We start from the raw sequence: 14,216 nt of genomic DNA, 5'->3' as shown, positions 1-14,216 counted from the left end.
TGTAGGGTAGGAGGGAAAAGAAGAGGAAGTTTGGAACTAACCACTTAATGGAGAGAGAAAAGAGAAGGGAAAAAGGAGGGGAAGAAATTGATAAATAATTCTTTTTAAATTGACTGTAAGAAATGATGAAAGGGATAGCTTCGGAAAAACCTGGGAAAGTTTGTATGAAATGATGCAGAGTGAAGTGACAACCAGAGTAACAATTTATAAAGAAAATAATTTTGAAAGACATAAGAACTCTAATCAATGTAATAATGACCAACCATAACTGCAAAGGTCCAATGATGAAGTAAGCTAGCCATCTCCTCAAAAGGAGGTGATGGACCCAAGATACAGATGAAATATACACTTGGGATATTGCCAATGGAGGGATTTATTTTGCTTAACTCTGCCTATTTGTTACAAAGGTTTTGCTTTTCTTTTTCCAATTGGGTAATGATAATTTGAAGAGGAAGAAGAGGGGAACTAGCAATAGTGTTACCAAAAGTAAAAAGAGGATTATTGAAACATTTTTAAAAATGCACTAAATAAAATAGAAAGAAGTTCAGAAAGAACTACAGATGTGCAGGATAGCTTTGAAAGTAGCACGCTTAATTTCTTACATTTGATTTAAAAAAGCAAAATGCATATATTTTTTGTATTATATGCAACTGTCTTTTTCTGTTCTATTTTGCATTTGGAAACACTTATAGGAGGGTCTTAAGCTCAAAATAGACATTTTAAAATAATGAAAAAAGGGGAAAAAAAGGATACAATAATTTATGTAAAATCCCCCAACAAGGGAAACGGTTGACAAATGGGGGAGGGGAACAGGGAAGAAACTATGTGAAAATAGTTGTATCAAAGTAGTTTAAGCAAAATTGCTTACTTGTAAGGTCAAAATATTGACTTTGACTTCAAGCAAATAAGTCATTTTCATTATTATACATACCCAAATTAACTATGGTGTATATTCGGAGAGAATAGCAAGTTGTACATGGCAGATTTATAGTTTCATGTGCAATCATCTTTTTTATTGTACTGTTATAGAGATGCTTGTTTTGTTCCATGAATTGAAAATTTTTTTAAAAATTTTTTTAAAGAATGCTATTACAATAGTCACAAAACTAGTGCCTGAGTTGGGACTGGAATCCAAGTGTTCTGACTCCAAGTCCAGTGTGTTATCTTGGTTCTCTTCCCTCATGACATTCCACCTCCCAACTCAGGCTGGAATATTCTCCTTCTTAACTTCTGATTCTTTGACTCCCTTTCTTTCTTCTGTTCTCAAGCAGATCACATGGGAGACAACCTGCAAACAACTATTTAGAAACAAGATATATAAAGGATAAGTTGGAGGTGATCTCAGAGGGAAGGTACTAGCATGAAGGGGGACTGGGAAAGGAATCTTATAGAAGGTGGAACTTTAGCTAGAACTTGAAGGAATCCAGAAATGGGTAAGAAACTGAGGGTGAAAAGGGAGAGAATTTGAGGAATTGGGGACAGTCAGGGGGCTAAGAGTCAGGAGATCGATTGTCTTTGTGTAAGGAATAGCAAGGAAGCCAGTGTCACTGGATTGCAGAATATACGGGCAGAGATAAAATGTAAAAAACAAAAACAAAACAAAAAACCCAAAACGATTTAAGAGGCTAGGTAAGAAGGAATCCAAAATCCAGAGGATTTTATATCTGATCTCGGAGACAATAGAGAGCTACTGGATTTGCCTTTCTTTGAATCCCTAGTGCCAGTGCCTGGCACTTAATAAATGCTTATTTGACTGATAGACAACTCGCTACTCCCTGCTGCCTCTCCCCCAGATCCAAGCATCCTCTGAAGTCCTCCATTTAAGCACTTCCCTGGAGATTAGCAGGGAGAGCAGACAAACTGAGCTAAATGGCCACCATGTCATCTGAGGCTGGTAACTCCAAGCTACTGCTCCCTTTCTTTTCCTCCACCTGGAAACTTCTGTGTTGCTAATACTCACACTTAAGTAAACCAGGTCAGTTTGGTATTGTAACAAAAGAGACTTGTTACCCAGCCTCCAATAGGCCATTTACCTGGAGTCTTCTCCAGTTCTTCTAAAGCAGCCGTGTCAATTAGCACAGGCCCTTGGGACCCCAACCTGAGAGCAGTTAGGCTATAGGTGAACAAGAATTTGAATACAAATTGAAAATCAAACCCACAGCTCTTGAAAACAGAAGACAGCACTTCTGACTATTGCTGTTCAATGCTACTAGGCAGGTAGAAAGAAATTAATCTGGGACACAAAAAGACTATGAAAAAGATCTTTGTGGTCTGGTGGAAAGAACACCGTATTTGAGTTAAGGGAGCTAGATTCAAATCCTGGCTCGGACTTAGGTGACTCCCAAGGTCAAGGTAAATAATTTACCTTCTCTGGGCCCCACTTTTCCCACCTGTGTAATGAAGGCATTAGATAAATGACCACTGAGGTTCCTCCCAACTCTGAATCCAGGATGATTTAGGGCAGGAGTTGTTAACCTTTTATTATGTAATGGATCCCTCTGGTAGCCTGGTGAAGAATATACTCTTCTCAAATTAATGCATAAAATTTAAATGTATAAAATAAAATACACAAGATTACAAAGGAAAAAAACTCTATTGAAAGAGGGTTATCACAATATATTTTTTTAAAAAACAAACAAACAAGTCTACAGACTCCAGGTTAGGAACACCTGGTCTCATTTAAATTTGGTAGACTGTGTAGGTCTCAATACAAGTGTTCCATGATTACCACAAACAGCTATCACAACTTCAGGCTACAGTGAAAGGCCTGGTATCCAAGGCAAAAGAGATATCAATTCTAGTGTATTTTGCCCTGGAATATTCCACATCTGGAGTGCTAGGATTCTGAGAATCACACTTTAAGGAGGAGACCGGAGATCATGCATAGCACAGATCAGGTGAAGGGACTGTGGATGCTCAACTTAGAGAAGAACTAGGGGGAGCATGATAGCTATCTTCAGGTATTTGAACGGATGTGAGGGAAGAGTTTTAGATTTGTTCTGCTCATCCCTAGAGGGCAGGAGCAGTAGATGGCAGTTACAGGAAGGCAGATTTAGGCTACTCTCCAAACGTGGCAATGGCTGTCTCAGGAGGTACGGGGTTCTATCGTTGGAAGTTTTCAAGCAGAGGCCAGATAACTACTTGTCAGGGATATTCTAGAAGGGATTTGTGGTCAGTTACAGAATGGACTAGATGATCTCGGAGGCCTCTTCTCACTTGACTCTTCTGTGAAAAAGAAAGAGGGCTAGAAGGAAGGAGCTCTGTAATGAAAACACAAATTAAAATGCAGAGCTGTCCTTCTAAACGCTCCTTAAGTGAAGATGCAAACATGCCCAGTTACAGGGAAGTAGGTCTGGGCACAACACAGGAACAAGGTTCCTGACAAGCTACCTTCCTGACAAGATAGGGAGTTTCCTGTCACTGTAGGTATTCCACCAGAGTCTAGGTACCCACCATTTAGCGATGCCGGAGCAGGATGACTTCAATTTTTAATCAATATCAAACTGCTTACCTTCTCAAGGGAGAGGAGCCAGGAGGGAGAGAATTTGGAACTCAAAATTTTAAAAAATTATTGTTAAAATGTTTTTACATGTATTTGGGAAATGCTTATGAAATATATAAATGTTTTTTAAAAGGAATGCTGTAACAGACATTGATGCTACAGGGGGAATAAGGAAATAAGCATTTATTAAGCACCTCTTATGTGCCAGGCATGGTGCTAAGACTTTACAAATATTATCTCATTTGCTACAGGTAGGGGTTGGATTAGGTGAGCTCTAACATCTCTTTCAACTCAGAGATTCTTCAGTTTTATGTGATCAGGGTCCTATTACCTGAAAGATGAATACAAGCAAATCTCAGACAGATGGTCAACAAGATGGATTAGTTTCCATTGATCTAGTAAAGCAAACTAGAAAACAGTATGGTAACAGTAGAAAAAAAAAGTACTGAGTCTTGTGTGTGTCAGAGGACCTGGATTCAAATCCTATCTCTGACTCTTACTAGCTGTGTGACCTAGAGCAAGTCACTTAACATCCCCCAACCTTGGTTTACTTGACTGTAAAATGAGTGAGTTGAACTAGATGTCCCCAGATGCCCCATCATTCTAAGATGCCAGGCACCCTACTAAAACCCCTTCCATGTTTCCACCACTACCCATAAAACGAAATCCAGACCTTTTGCCTTGACATGCATGGCTTTGCACATTTCCCTCACTTAAATCCAATCCCAAAGAAAGCTTCAAGACAGCTCAAACATCACTTCCTCCATGAAGCTCTCTCAGATTCCTCTCCCAACAGAAATGATTTTTCCTTCCTCCAATCTTACACCATGCCCTGTAAGTCTCTTAGGCACTTAACAAGAATCCAAGTTGCATTAGTGTTATATTCCCCCTATTAGATTTCAAGCAGAGACCTTGCCTTTTTTATTTCTAAATTATAGCCTGACAGGCAAAGTAGTGGGTAGAGAGCTGGCCTGGAAGCCAGAAAGAATTCTGTTCATGCCCCACCTCTGACACATATTGGCCATATGACTAAGGAAGGAAGGGAGTTTTGAAAAAACATTTTTAAGAGCCTTTTATTGTCATGTGCTGAACTAAGGACTTTATAAATACTGTCTCATTTAGTTCTTATCAGAACCCTGGGAGGTGAATGCTATTATGACCCTCATTTTACATTTGAGGACACTGAGGAAAACAGAAGTTAAGTGACTTGTCTGGGGTCAGAAAGCTGGTCAATATCTCAGGCCACATTTGAACTCACGTCTTCCCAGAGCTCTACCCATTGAGTCATCCAGCTACCTCTCTCTGCATAGCTTGCCTGAGCAAGTCTGTTAATTTCTCAGAGCTCTAAGAATTCTCTGAGACCAGAAGCTACAGAGAAGGGGATGACTTGGTTTAGGACAAGGAGTTCTTCCCATGTATAGTCCCCTACACCAATGAAATCACAGGCCCAATACCCATACCAGGAGTGGGGAGCCTTCGGCCTCACAGCTACATGTGGCCCTCTAGATCCTCAAGTGCAGCCTTTGAATCCAAACTTCACGGAACAAATCCCCTTAATAAAAGGATTTGTTCTGTAATTCTTGTACTCTGTCAAAAGGCCTCACCCGAGGACCTAGAAGGCCACTTGTGGCCTCAAGGCTGCGGGTTCCCCACCCCTGCCCTACACTGTAATCCTCAGCACTAGGACCTAGCTCAGTGCTCTATGCAGAGTAGATAGTTCAAAAATTTTTGGAGGGGCAGCTAGATGGCACAGTGGATAGAGCACTTACCCTGGAGTCAGGAAGACCTGAGTTAAAATCCAGCCTCCTCATATGCTTCCTAGCTGTGTGACCCTGGGGGTGTGACCTCACCCTGATTGTCTCCCCCACCACCAAAAAAAAGAGAGAGGGGTGTGTGTGTGTGTGTGTGTGTGTGTGTGTGTGTGTGTGTGTACCTATATCTACCTACCTATAGTTCTTAATGTCCTCTGGGGTCCTTTCCAGTTCTAAATCCATGACTAGCATTTGCTGTGAAAAGCCAATGTATGCTTCTCCTTGACCCGACACATTTGGCCAATGTTTACAGACTAGTGACCTCTGCAGTGACCTAGTTATTACAGTGGCATATTCTGGCCCAGCACCCTCCTGGACAGATTTACTCAATCCTACTCTTTGTAGAGCAATGAGGATCCCATCTCTGTGTTCTAGGCAAAACAGACTTCAAACAGGGCCCCAGCAAATGCTTCATAAATCCTAGCCAATGGTGATGGCAGACAGGCACAAACAATTTCCAAGGTTATAATTTCTATAAACAGGGGTTATATACATAGCATTGGTAGGGTACTGAGCACAAGCCTCTGTGCAGTGAGGGCCTAGGTTTGAGTGCTGCTTCTGACACATTGTGTGATAATCTCTCAGTGCCCTAAGCAACTCTTTAAAACTGTAAATTACAGGCCAGTTGCAAATTGATATCAGTGAAAGGAGTCTCCATGCCAGAAATTCCCTACACTGAAGAAATCACAAAAAAAGCTAAGGAAATCAGGATGTAGAAAGAGTCTTAGAAAATTTATTCATTTACTCTTTTTTCTCCCTTAAACTAATTTCATCAGCATAGGGAACTCTTAATTAGCCAACTCTCTCTATCAAAGTAAATTAGCAACTGTTCCACAATTTGGAGTCTTGTCTTGCATTGAAAAATTAAGTCACTCACCCAAGGTCACTTAGTGAACACTGTGTATGTGTCAGAGACAAGACTTGAACTCAGTTCTTTTGACTTGGATACCAGGTTTTTAATCTACTTTTCCACACTACTTCTCTCCATAAACATTTATCAAATACTAACTGTGTGCAGATACCTATGCTAAGCATTAGGGAGGATACACAATTTAGATAAAAAGTATTTCCTACCCTCATTGAGCCTACAGAGTCTTCAAGATTCTAAGTTCTAAAGGTTCTTAGTTCTGAGGTTCCTTCCAACTGTATGATTGTATGTTTGAAATATCAAATGATACCTTGCCTCTGTCCCATAACCCCCTCAAACACACACAATGAGATCGTCAGTTTAAGAGCCTCTAGGACATTCCTCTTAGAATAGAAGAAAGGCTTCCTATAATAAGGAGAAGCTAGAAGCTAGAACAGAGAGAGCTACCTCTCCCTCTTTTTTGCCAGGAAAGATCCCCTAGCTAGGCATGCTCATCTTCATCAAAATGTTTCTTAAGCAAGCCCAGAAGCCTTATGCCACAGTGACTATAAACACACTCCTACATCCCAGGCATTGGCCTATGGAAATCTCTACTAGATAGGTATGTGAGTCTCATAGGGAGGGCAGACTATCAGAGTCAGAGAGAGGGGTTGCTGAGAAAATTTATGCCTCTCCCTCATGGCTATTGACCATAGGGTTGCTTCAAGCCCAATCTACCCAAGCCCTCATTTGCATCTGTGTCAATCTGTCCTTGTGCGAAATGAATAAGTTGACTCTCAGTCAAAATTTCAGCTCCCAATACAGTTCAACCATTGTTGAACTTGGTCGTATCTAACCTGGATGTGAGAGAAGTATTACAGAAATGAGTACAATCAAGTCACCCTAGCCTTCTGGCTCTGTGGCCTTACAGCCCTATTGGAAAAGTAATGGTGCCAGAAGTGGCCCAATAAGTTTTCAGCAGCAGGAAAAGCCTGGAGCTTTCAGGAAGGAGGGAAGGAGGGAAGGGAAAGAGCAAACTAGCACAATGAATGTAAGTTTTCCTTACTCGGCGTCAGCCTGGGAACACAGGTTATCCTAGATAATGGAGATGGGCTATTCAGCAAGTCAGACCTTTGTAAAAACAGAAAAACAAAACTGAAGACCCTGGAAAAAAAGGTGGGGATCAGCTAAAAAAAAATCTCAGGCAGGAGCCATGTACCAGACATACAGACCAACTGCATGTTAGGTACCTTTGAGTATGTCTGAGGCCAGAAATTTTGTGCTGAGCTAGAGTTGAAACAGGCTGGGACTTGAGATAAGAAAGCTGCTGAAAAGGTGAGGGAGGGGAAAGAGAGGAAAGAGAGGAGGAAGAAATGATTGTGTTCAAGCCCAATTCTGTGACTCAAACATCTGCCTCAGAAGTTAGCTCATCAGAGAGGCATTTTGTGAAGATATATTTCCTCTTCCTACAAGGAGCCCTTGGTTAAGAGGCTGAGTGGGAACAAGGTATGAATAGGTGACAAGAGGGTACTAAGGAGTTCCATGGTCACTGAGTAAATCTTAATTTGGTAGCAGGTTGAAGTATTTAAGTTATAGCACTCACTGTCCCTCAGGGAGCTTAGCTATAAGAAAACTAAGGGGTCCAAGTGAACCGGGGACACAGGGGCAGGTGCCTCACTCACAGAAGAGGAACACACTACAGTGGTGTGGAGCCCATTATAAAACAGGGAAGCAACTAATGCACTTATCAGTCAATCAATATGCAAGGTATGTAATAGTTACCTTTGTTTTCTGTCTTATCTCCACCAGGCTGTAAGCTCCAAGGGGGTAAGAAAACAGTTAGTAGTAACTTCTAAAGGTGGAATTCAAACTGAATTGCTACTTAATTTATGGAATTATGAAATGGGGGCAGGCACACCAGGTTCTTTGGATACTTGCCAAGAAAAACCACGATGGCAGTGGGAAATAAGGCTTCAACCACACTTTAGTGGGTGCAGGGGCAAACAGCACAGGAAATACAGAAACAAATATTATGAATGGGAGTATGGAAGCAAATGTGGGGATGAGAATAGGGTGGTGGAGAAAGGCAGTTCAGCATGGGAAGGACAATGGGGAGATGGGAAGGCAAAAAGAACCACTCACATAGCTATGATTAGAGTTGGGAGCACTCAGCAGCATGAAGATGGAAGAAAATTATGGTGAGGAGGCAGGAGTTTGAGGTCTCATTTTTATGGGATTTTATTGGGAGACAGACTAACTCTAATCTGTGCCACTTTGGAGTTAATCCGTTGACATATCCACATCATCTCAAAGTTATCTGCAACATTTGGGGCTCTACTAGCCTTACTGCAGATATCTGAAGCTTGTCTGAGGTTTATGTATCATAGGACCAAAATGCCCTGACAAAAAACCCTAGATGGCTTCTCCTGATTTAACACATAGTCTTGGGATGTGATTTTTAGTTAATATATGATGCAATTTGCAAATTATGCTCCTTTGATCTTTGGGATGGTCTGTATGTGACTTCTAGGTTCCTTTTTGCAATCTTACTTCCTGTTATTGGTTCTTTATACTGGCTACTTATAAACTTACTATACTAACTAGAAATGGGTATGGGTGGAGGATGGTCAAGGGTACCAGAACAAGATATAAACTTTGACGCAAAACTATGTTGCTTAATTGTTGGTTAATTTTTCATGGGTGGGTCTGATCTCAACTAGAAAGTAATCTCCTTTCCTCTAATAACATGGAACATACTATACTTCCATTTCTCCCCAGTACCAAATCACAACACAGAGCAACATACTAGGTGTTCAATTAATGTGTTGATTAAAACCCAAGGCTGGGGGCAGCTAGGTGATGTAGTGGATAGAGCACTGGCCCTGGAGTCAGGAGGATCTGAGTTCGAATTTGGCATCAGACACGTCCTAGCTGTATGACCCTGGGCAATTCACTTAACCCCAATTGCCTCAAAAAAAAATACCGAAGGCTGATTTTTTTTTTTTAGTGAGGCAATTGGGGTTAAGTGACTTGCCCAGAGTCACACAGCTAGGAAGTATTATGTGTCTGAGGCCGGATTTGAACTCAGATGCTCCTGACTCCAGGGCTGGTGCTCTATCCACTGTGCCACCTAGCAGCCCCCCCATTTATGATTCTTGAACCTCCTCATCTATGGCAACAGCAGAGATATGCTGATAAATGTATAATTACCAGCTCTCCCATCAACTCCCCCCCTTTAAGTATCTACAACATAATTTTAAGTTTAACTTGAATTATGAACATTTTGTCCATCACTTTCTTTTTTTTATTTTTTGGGCAATTGGGGTTAAGTGACTTGCCCAGGGTCACACAGCTAGTGTCAAATGTTTGGTTTGAGGCTAGATTTGAACTCAGGTCCTCCCGACATCAGGGCCAGTGCTCTATCCGCTGTGCCACCTAGCTGCCCCTCCATCACTTTCTTAACCTTAGAAAATCAACAAAACAATAAATCAAGCCCTGTTTTGTAGCATGATTCTGAAGGGTAAATGCTCACACTGGAAATTTAACCATAAGCTGGTGAAAATTGGTTTGAACTGCCTCCAGCATACCCCTGTGTAGGAAACAGGATAAAAAGAATTACTGGAGTAAAAATGAACAATTTTGATTACATAAACTTGAAAAGCTTTAGAACAAACAAAATCAATGCAGTTAAAATTAGAAAGGAAACAGTTAACTGGGGGAAATTTTCCAGCAAGTTTCTAATAAAGGTTTGGTATACAAGATATATAGGCACCAGATTCAAATATATAAAAAGAGTTAGTCTCCTCATAAATTTTTGGTCAAAGAGTATGAACAAGAAGATCTCTGATGAAGAGATCCAATGCACTAATTTACTAATAATAAGAGAAATGCAAAATAAAACAGCTGTGAAGTTCTATTTTACCCAAAGATTGGCCAGGAGGTCAAAAATGGAAAATGACAGTTTTTGGAGAGGATATGGGAAGATAGTCACACTAATGCACTATTGGTGGAGTTATGAATTGATCCTGCCATTCTGGAAAGCAATTTAGAACTACCAGAAAGTCACTAAACTGTGCATTCTCTCTGACCTAGCAACACCACTAATAAGTCTGTACCCCAAAGAGATCAAAAAGAGAGAAAAAGATCTATACGTACAAAAATATTTAGAGCAGCAATTTTGTTGTAACAAAGAACTGAAAGTTTCAGTGGTGCCCATTAATTGGGGATAGCTGAACATACTAAGGTATATGATATAATGGAATATTATTATGTCATAAGAAATTACAAAAAGCTTTAGCACAAGATAAAGACAAACCTATGAAGATTTCTATGAACCAATGTATAGTGAACAGAATCAGAACAATTTATACGTTGACTAGAATATTGAAGAGAAAAACAATTTTGAAATACTGAAGAATTTTGATCAATGCTATAACCAAACACAAGTCCATAGGACTGATGATGAAGGTGGACTAGAAGTACAAAATAAGACATCTATTTTTCAGACAGGATCAAAGTGTGGATTTGTTTTGCTTGACTATTCTAACTTGTTATAAGTGAGATCATTTTTTTCTTTTCCTTCAGTGTGGAGTAATCGTGGAGAATAAAGGGAACAGTGGTAGCAATGCTCCCACCCCCTAAAAATGTCAACGAAGTATTTTTTAAATACACAGAAGAGAACAGAAGAAGGAGTCAAGTAGGATAGCTTTGGACATAACATACTTAATTTAGCATATACTGAAGAAATTAGCTCTATGTGATAGAGATTTAAGGTTTCGTATACAATACTTGTTTTCTGTCTTTTATATATAAAAATATTGGTTTTTTTCAAAATCAGAATAAAAATTAAAATATTTATACTCCTAGTTACCTTTGAATTTTCAAGAATTTTCATGCCCTTTGCTAGGTTTCCTTATTTTACTTTGGGAGTGTTGCTTAGGGGCAAGAGGTCATTTCACTGGTAGCTTACTTCTAAGAGTAGAACAGGCAGCAGGAAGAGCCCAAAGGCTTTTTTGTGGGGTCTTGGGGGGCCTCCTCAGCAGAAAGCAAAGCCGTATTTCCAGGCTTCTGCTGAGAGCCTTACCTCCTCTGTAACATCCACTTATCTACAAGAAATGACCCAGCATACCTTGGACCACAGCCAATTCTTGAATAAAATGGAAACAATTCCTCCTCCTTATCCCCAACTTAAGAGACTTCCCCTACTTGGGACCCTTTAGGTAAACACAAGGAGCTTCGGATTTACACAGAAGGGTTCTTAAGTTGTTAAAAAAAAAAGAAAGAAAGAAAGAAAGAAAAACACTTCTACCGGTTATAAATGGTTTCTTTTCATTTAATTTGTGCATGATTTTTTTTGAGGGGAGACTGAGGTTAGAGTGTGCATGTGTAGGGGGGAAGTGTGGGGGGAGGTCATAAGAGACATGATATGGAAAAGAGGGTTTCCCTCTCTCAGTAAATCATAGGCTAAGAAACAGCAAAGCTTTGGCATCAAGTCATTATGGATTCAAAATTTCCTGGTTAAAGGCCAAAGACCCAGTGACCTCTATCAGGCTCTAATCTCACCACCTTGGCAAAGGACCGAAGGCCATAATCAAAGCATAAGAAGGCAACTCCAAAAGCAAACACAGTTTCCTAGGAGATACTTACTATTCAGCAAAGAGAACCTAGGACAGTAGCAATACCTACAACCATCTGAAGTATTTGGAGCATTTAAAGGGAGGGAAGTCAAATTCAGAACTCTGGCAGATACCACCTGGATACCCCCTCACATCAAATCAAAACCAGTTCACTCATTATTTCTTGGAATGGATTTTGTATATGGGGTGGGGCGATGGAAATGGGGGAAAAAAGGGTGCTGTTGCCTGGTTAACAGCTGAAGAGCCCAAATGCTACACAGGTCCCCAAAATATATTCAAATAATCAGGAGAAAAGTCTGTAGTTTTCAGGGTGGATCATGTTTAAGGAAGATTGGTTGAAAAACATAGATAAGAATTTCACAGGATTGAAAGTTGTGCATGAATGATTGTGTGATAAATGGATTGGGAGTTTAGTAGACCTGCATTGATGAAACCAAAGATCTATCAAAACCAAATAAAACATGTGAATTTGTGAAAAAGTAATATTAAAAGATGTTCTTTCTGGCACATCACAGGCCTCCTTCTCCCATCCCAAATCCTGTACTCCAGGCAGCTCTCTACTTTTGCATAACCTTAGTCCTTCCTTTTCCAGGGAGTTCAAGTTCTCCAATCTGTACATAAACAAGGGGTCCAGACTACCTTAGAAGTGTCCCATGATGGTGTCTGCAATTTTCAGCTTCTCCAGTTACAGTAGATTTTTTTTGTTTTTTTGCTATGCTTTATTATTACAAAGGTCGTGGGAAATGAATGCTGCGATCTCTAACATGATCCTTAAGACAGAGCCCTACCAAGACTTTACCAGGACAAACAGGGCTCTGACCAAATATTAAGAACAAAGATTATTAGGAATAATTATTAGAAAGAATAATAATTATAGTATCCAACACATATTATTTTAAGATTTGCAAAGTGTTTTGTACAGATTATCTCATCATCAGATGAGATAACAACAACCCTATGAAGCTGGTGCGATAGTATATCCCCATTTTACATGAAAGGAAACTGAGGGGCAGAGAAGTTAAGTGATTTGCTAAGAGTCAGTTCCTGAGATGAGATTCAAACCTAGGTACTCCAGACTCTAGTTACTGCACCATGGAGAAGGAATAAAAACTTGGCCGGGGTGGGGGGGGGGGGAGCAGGGAAAGGTAGGGCAGAGAAGAATAAAAAAGGAGGCAAGGAACTGCATTTGTTCCGTACAACTCATAAACACCATAAGCAACTAAGTAGTAGAGATACCAAACCAGACAGAGGGCCATACACCAAGTCACCCGGCTCCTGTGGCCCCGAAGGGCTTCAAGCAAAAAATAAGGAAGCAAAGCATTATTCAGAGGTTTCTGAATCAGCTCACAGCTTCGTTTTTGGACACCTGGGAGCCTTAAGCACTTTGCTCCAATATGCCTGTCACTTTCCTTTAAAAAAGATGTATTTCCATCAGATTTGCAGAGGAAACTTTCTATGCATATTATTTACTCTAATTAGAATGTAAACTCCTTTTGAGCGAAGACAGTCTTGAGTTTCTATTCGCAATCTCAGAGTTTAGTACAACGCTTTTTCATTCATTCATTCACTCATCCATCCATCCATCATCCATCCATCCAATCCTTCCTTCCACCACAAACTTCTCGATCCAACAGCCTTTTCCCCGATATTAATGAGTTTCACTTCGCTTCCTGTTCCAAAGAAAAGCGAGCACCTACCTACCTCTCCACGCCTTGGGGACTTGCTAGGCTCCCTGGCAGACTGCCCCTGGCTCCGTTGCTAAAACAGAAGCTGGTTCCAATTTGACAAATCAACTTTTATTCTCTCTCCGTACGCTTTGGCACCAGCCTTTGCGCTCACCACCAGCCTCTGAGCTCACCTGAACCCGAGGACTTCTTCATGCTGCCAGCCGCCGCTCCCTCCAAGGAAGTTTACAGTCCGCGGGTCAGATTGGTTCAGGTTGGTCGGAGGAAGTCGGTCGCGGTTGGTTTTCTGTGGATTCTCCCACGGCGCTGGGAGTCCCGCTGCAGAGCTGTGTGTGCAGATGCCTGCTGCTGCTGCTGCTACTGCTGCTGCCTGGAAGGCGCGGTTCCTTCTCCGCCCAGTCCTGTTCCTACCTGCAGCCGTCCTACCCAGTAGGATGCCGAGAAGCTCCAGCTCATCGGCTTCCCCGAACCTGGCTAACACCTTGCGGACACTGGGGAGGTGGGGGGAGGAATAGAAGAGGGCTGCGGCTGATCCATTGGGAGGGTGCAAAGGGAGAGACACCCAATCTCTTTTGTTTTAACGCTTTCTCCCTGGTCACAAAGTCACTCCCTCCTTCTCCTCAACTGTACCTTTCCCCCTGGGAGATTTGGATGTAGCCATTTGGGCTCCATTTCGCCAGTCTTTAGCAGCCCCATGCTAAGACCAACCCTCTTGCACTGAATGGTTCATTCCCT

The 14,216-nt window shown here is 41.1% G+C and overlaps 1 protein-coding gene across 2 annotated transcripts in view; it reads right to left on the bottom strand.

Annotated features, from left to right (window-relative positions):
• The window catches only part of SEPTIN9 (septin 9), a 339,777-nt gene extending 325,861 nt beyond the window's left edge, over positions 1–13,916 (bottom strand). The window contains exon 1 of one of the 2 annotated variants that reach the window (XM_020966002.2): positions 13,655–13,916. In XM_020966002.2, the coding sequence (XP_020821661.1) occupies positions 13,655–13,676 (22 nt within the window). In that variant the 5' untranslated portion in view covers positions 13,677–13,916. The remainder of the gene's footprint in view (positions 1–13,654) is intronic. The other variant, XM_078155808.1, reaches the window with a different exon arrangement.
• Between the last annotated feature and the right edge of the window lie 300 nt (positions 13,917–14,216).

The sequence above is a fragment of the Phascolarctos cinereus genome, unplaced genomic scaffold, assembly GCF_003287225.1.
Source record: "Phascolarctos cinereus isolate Bilbo 61053 unplaced genomic scaffold, phaCin_HiC Scaffold_5;HRSCAF=322, whole genome shotgun sequence".
Lineage (NCBI taxonomy): Eukaryota > Metazoa > Chordata > Mammalia > Diprotodontia > Phascolarctidae > Phascolarctos > Phascolarctos cinereus.
Note: the sequence above shows the minus strand (reverse complement) of the source record. Positions and strands in the feature narration are given on the sequence as shown.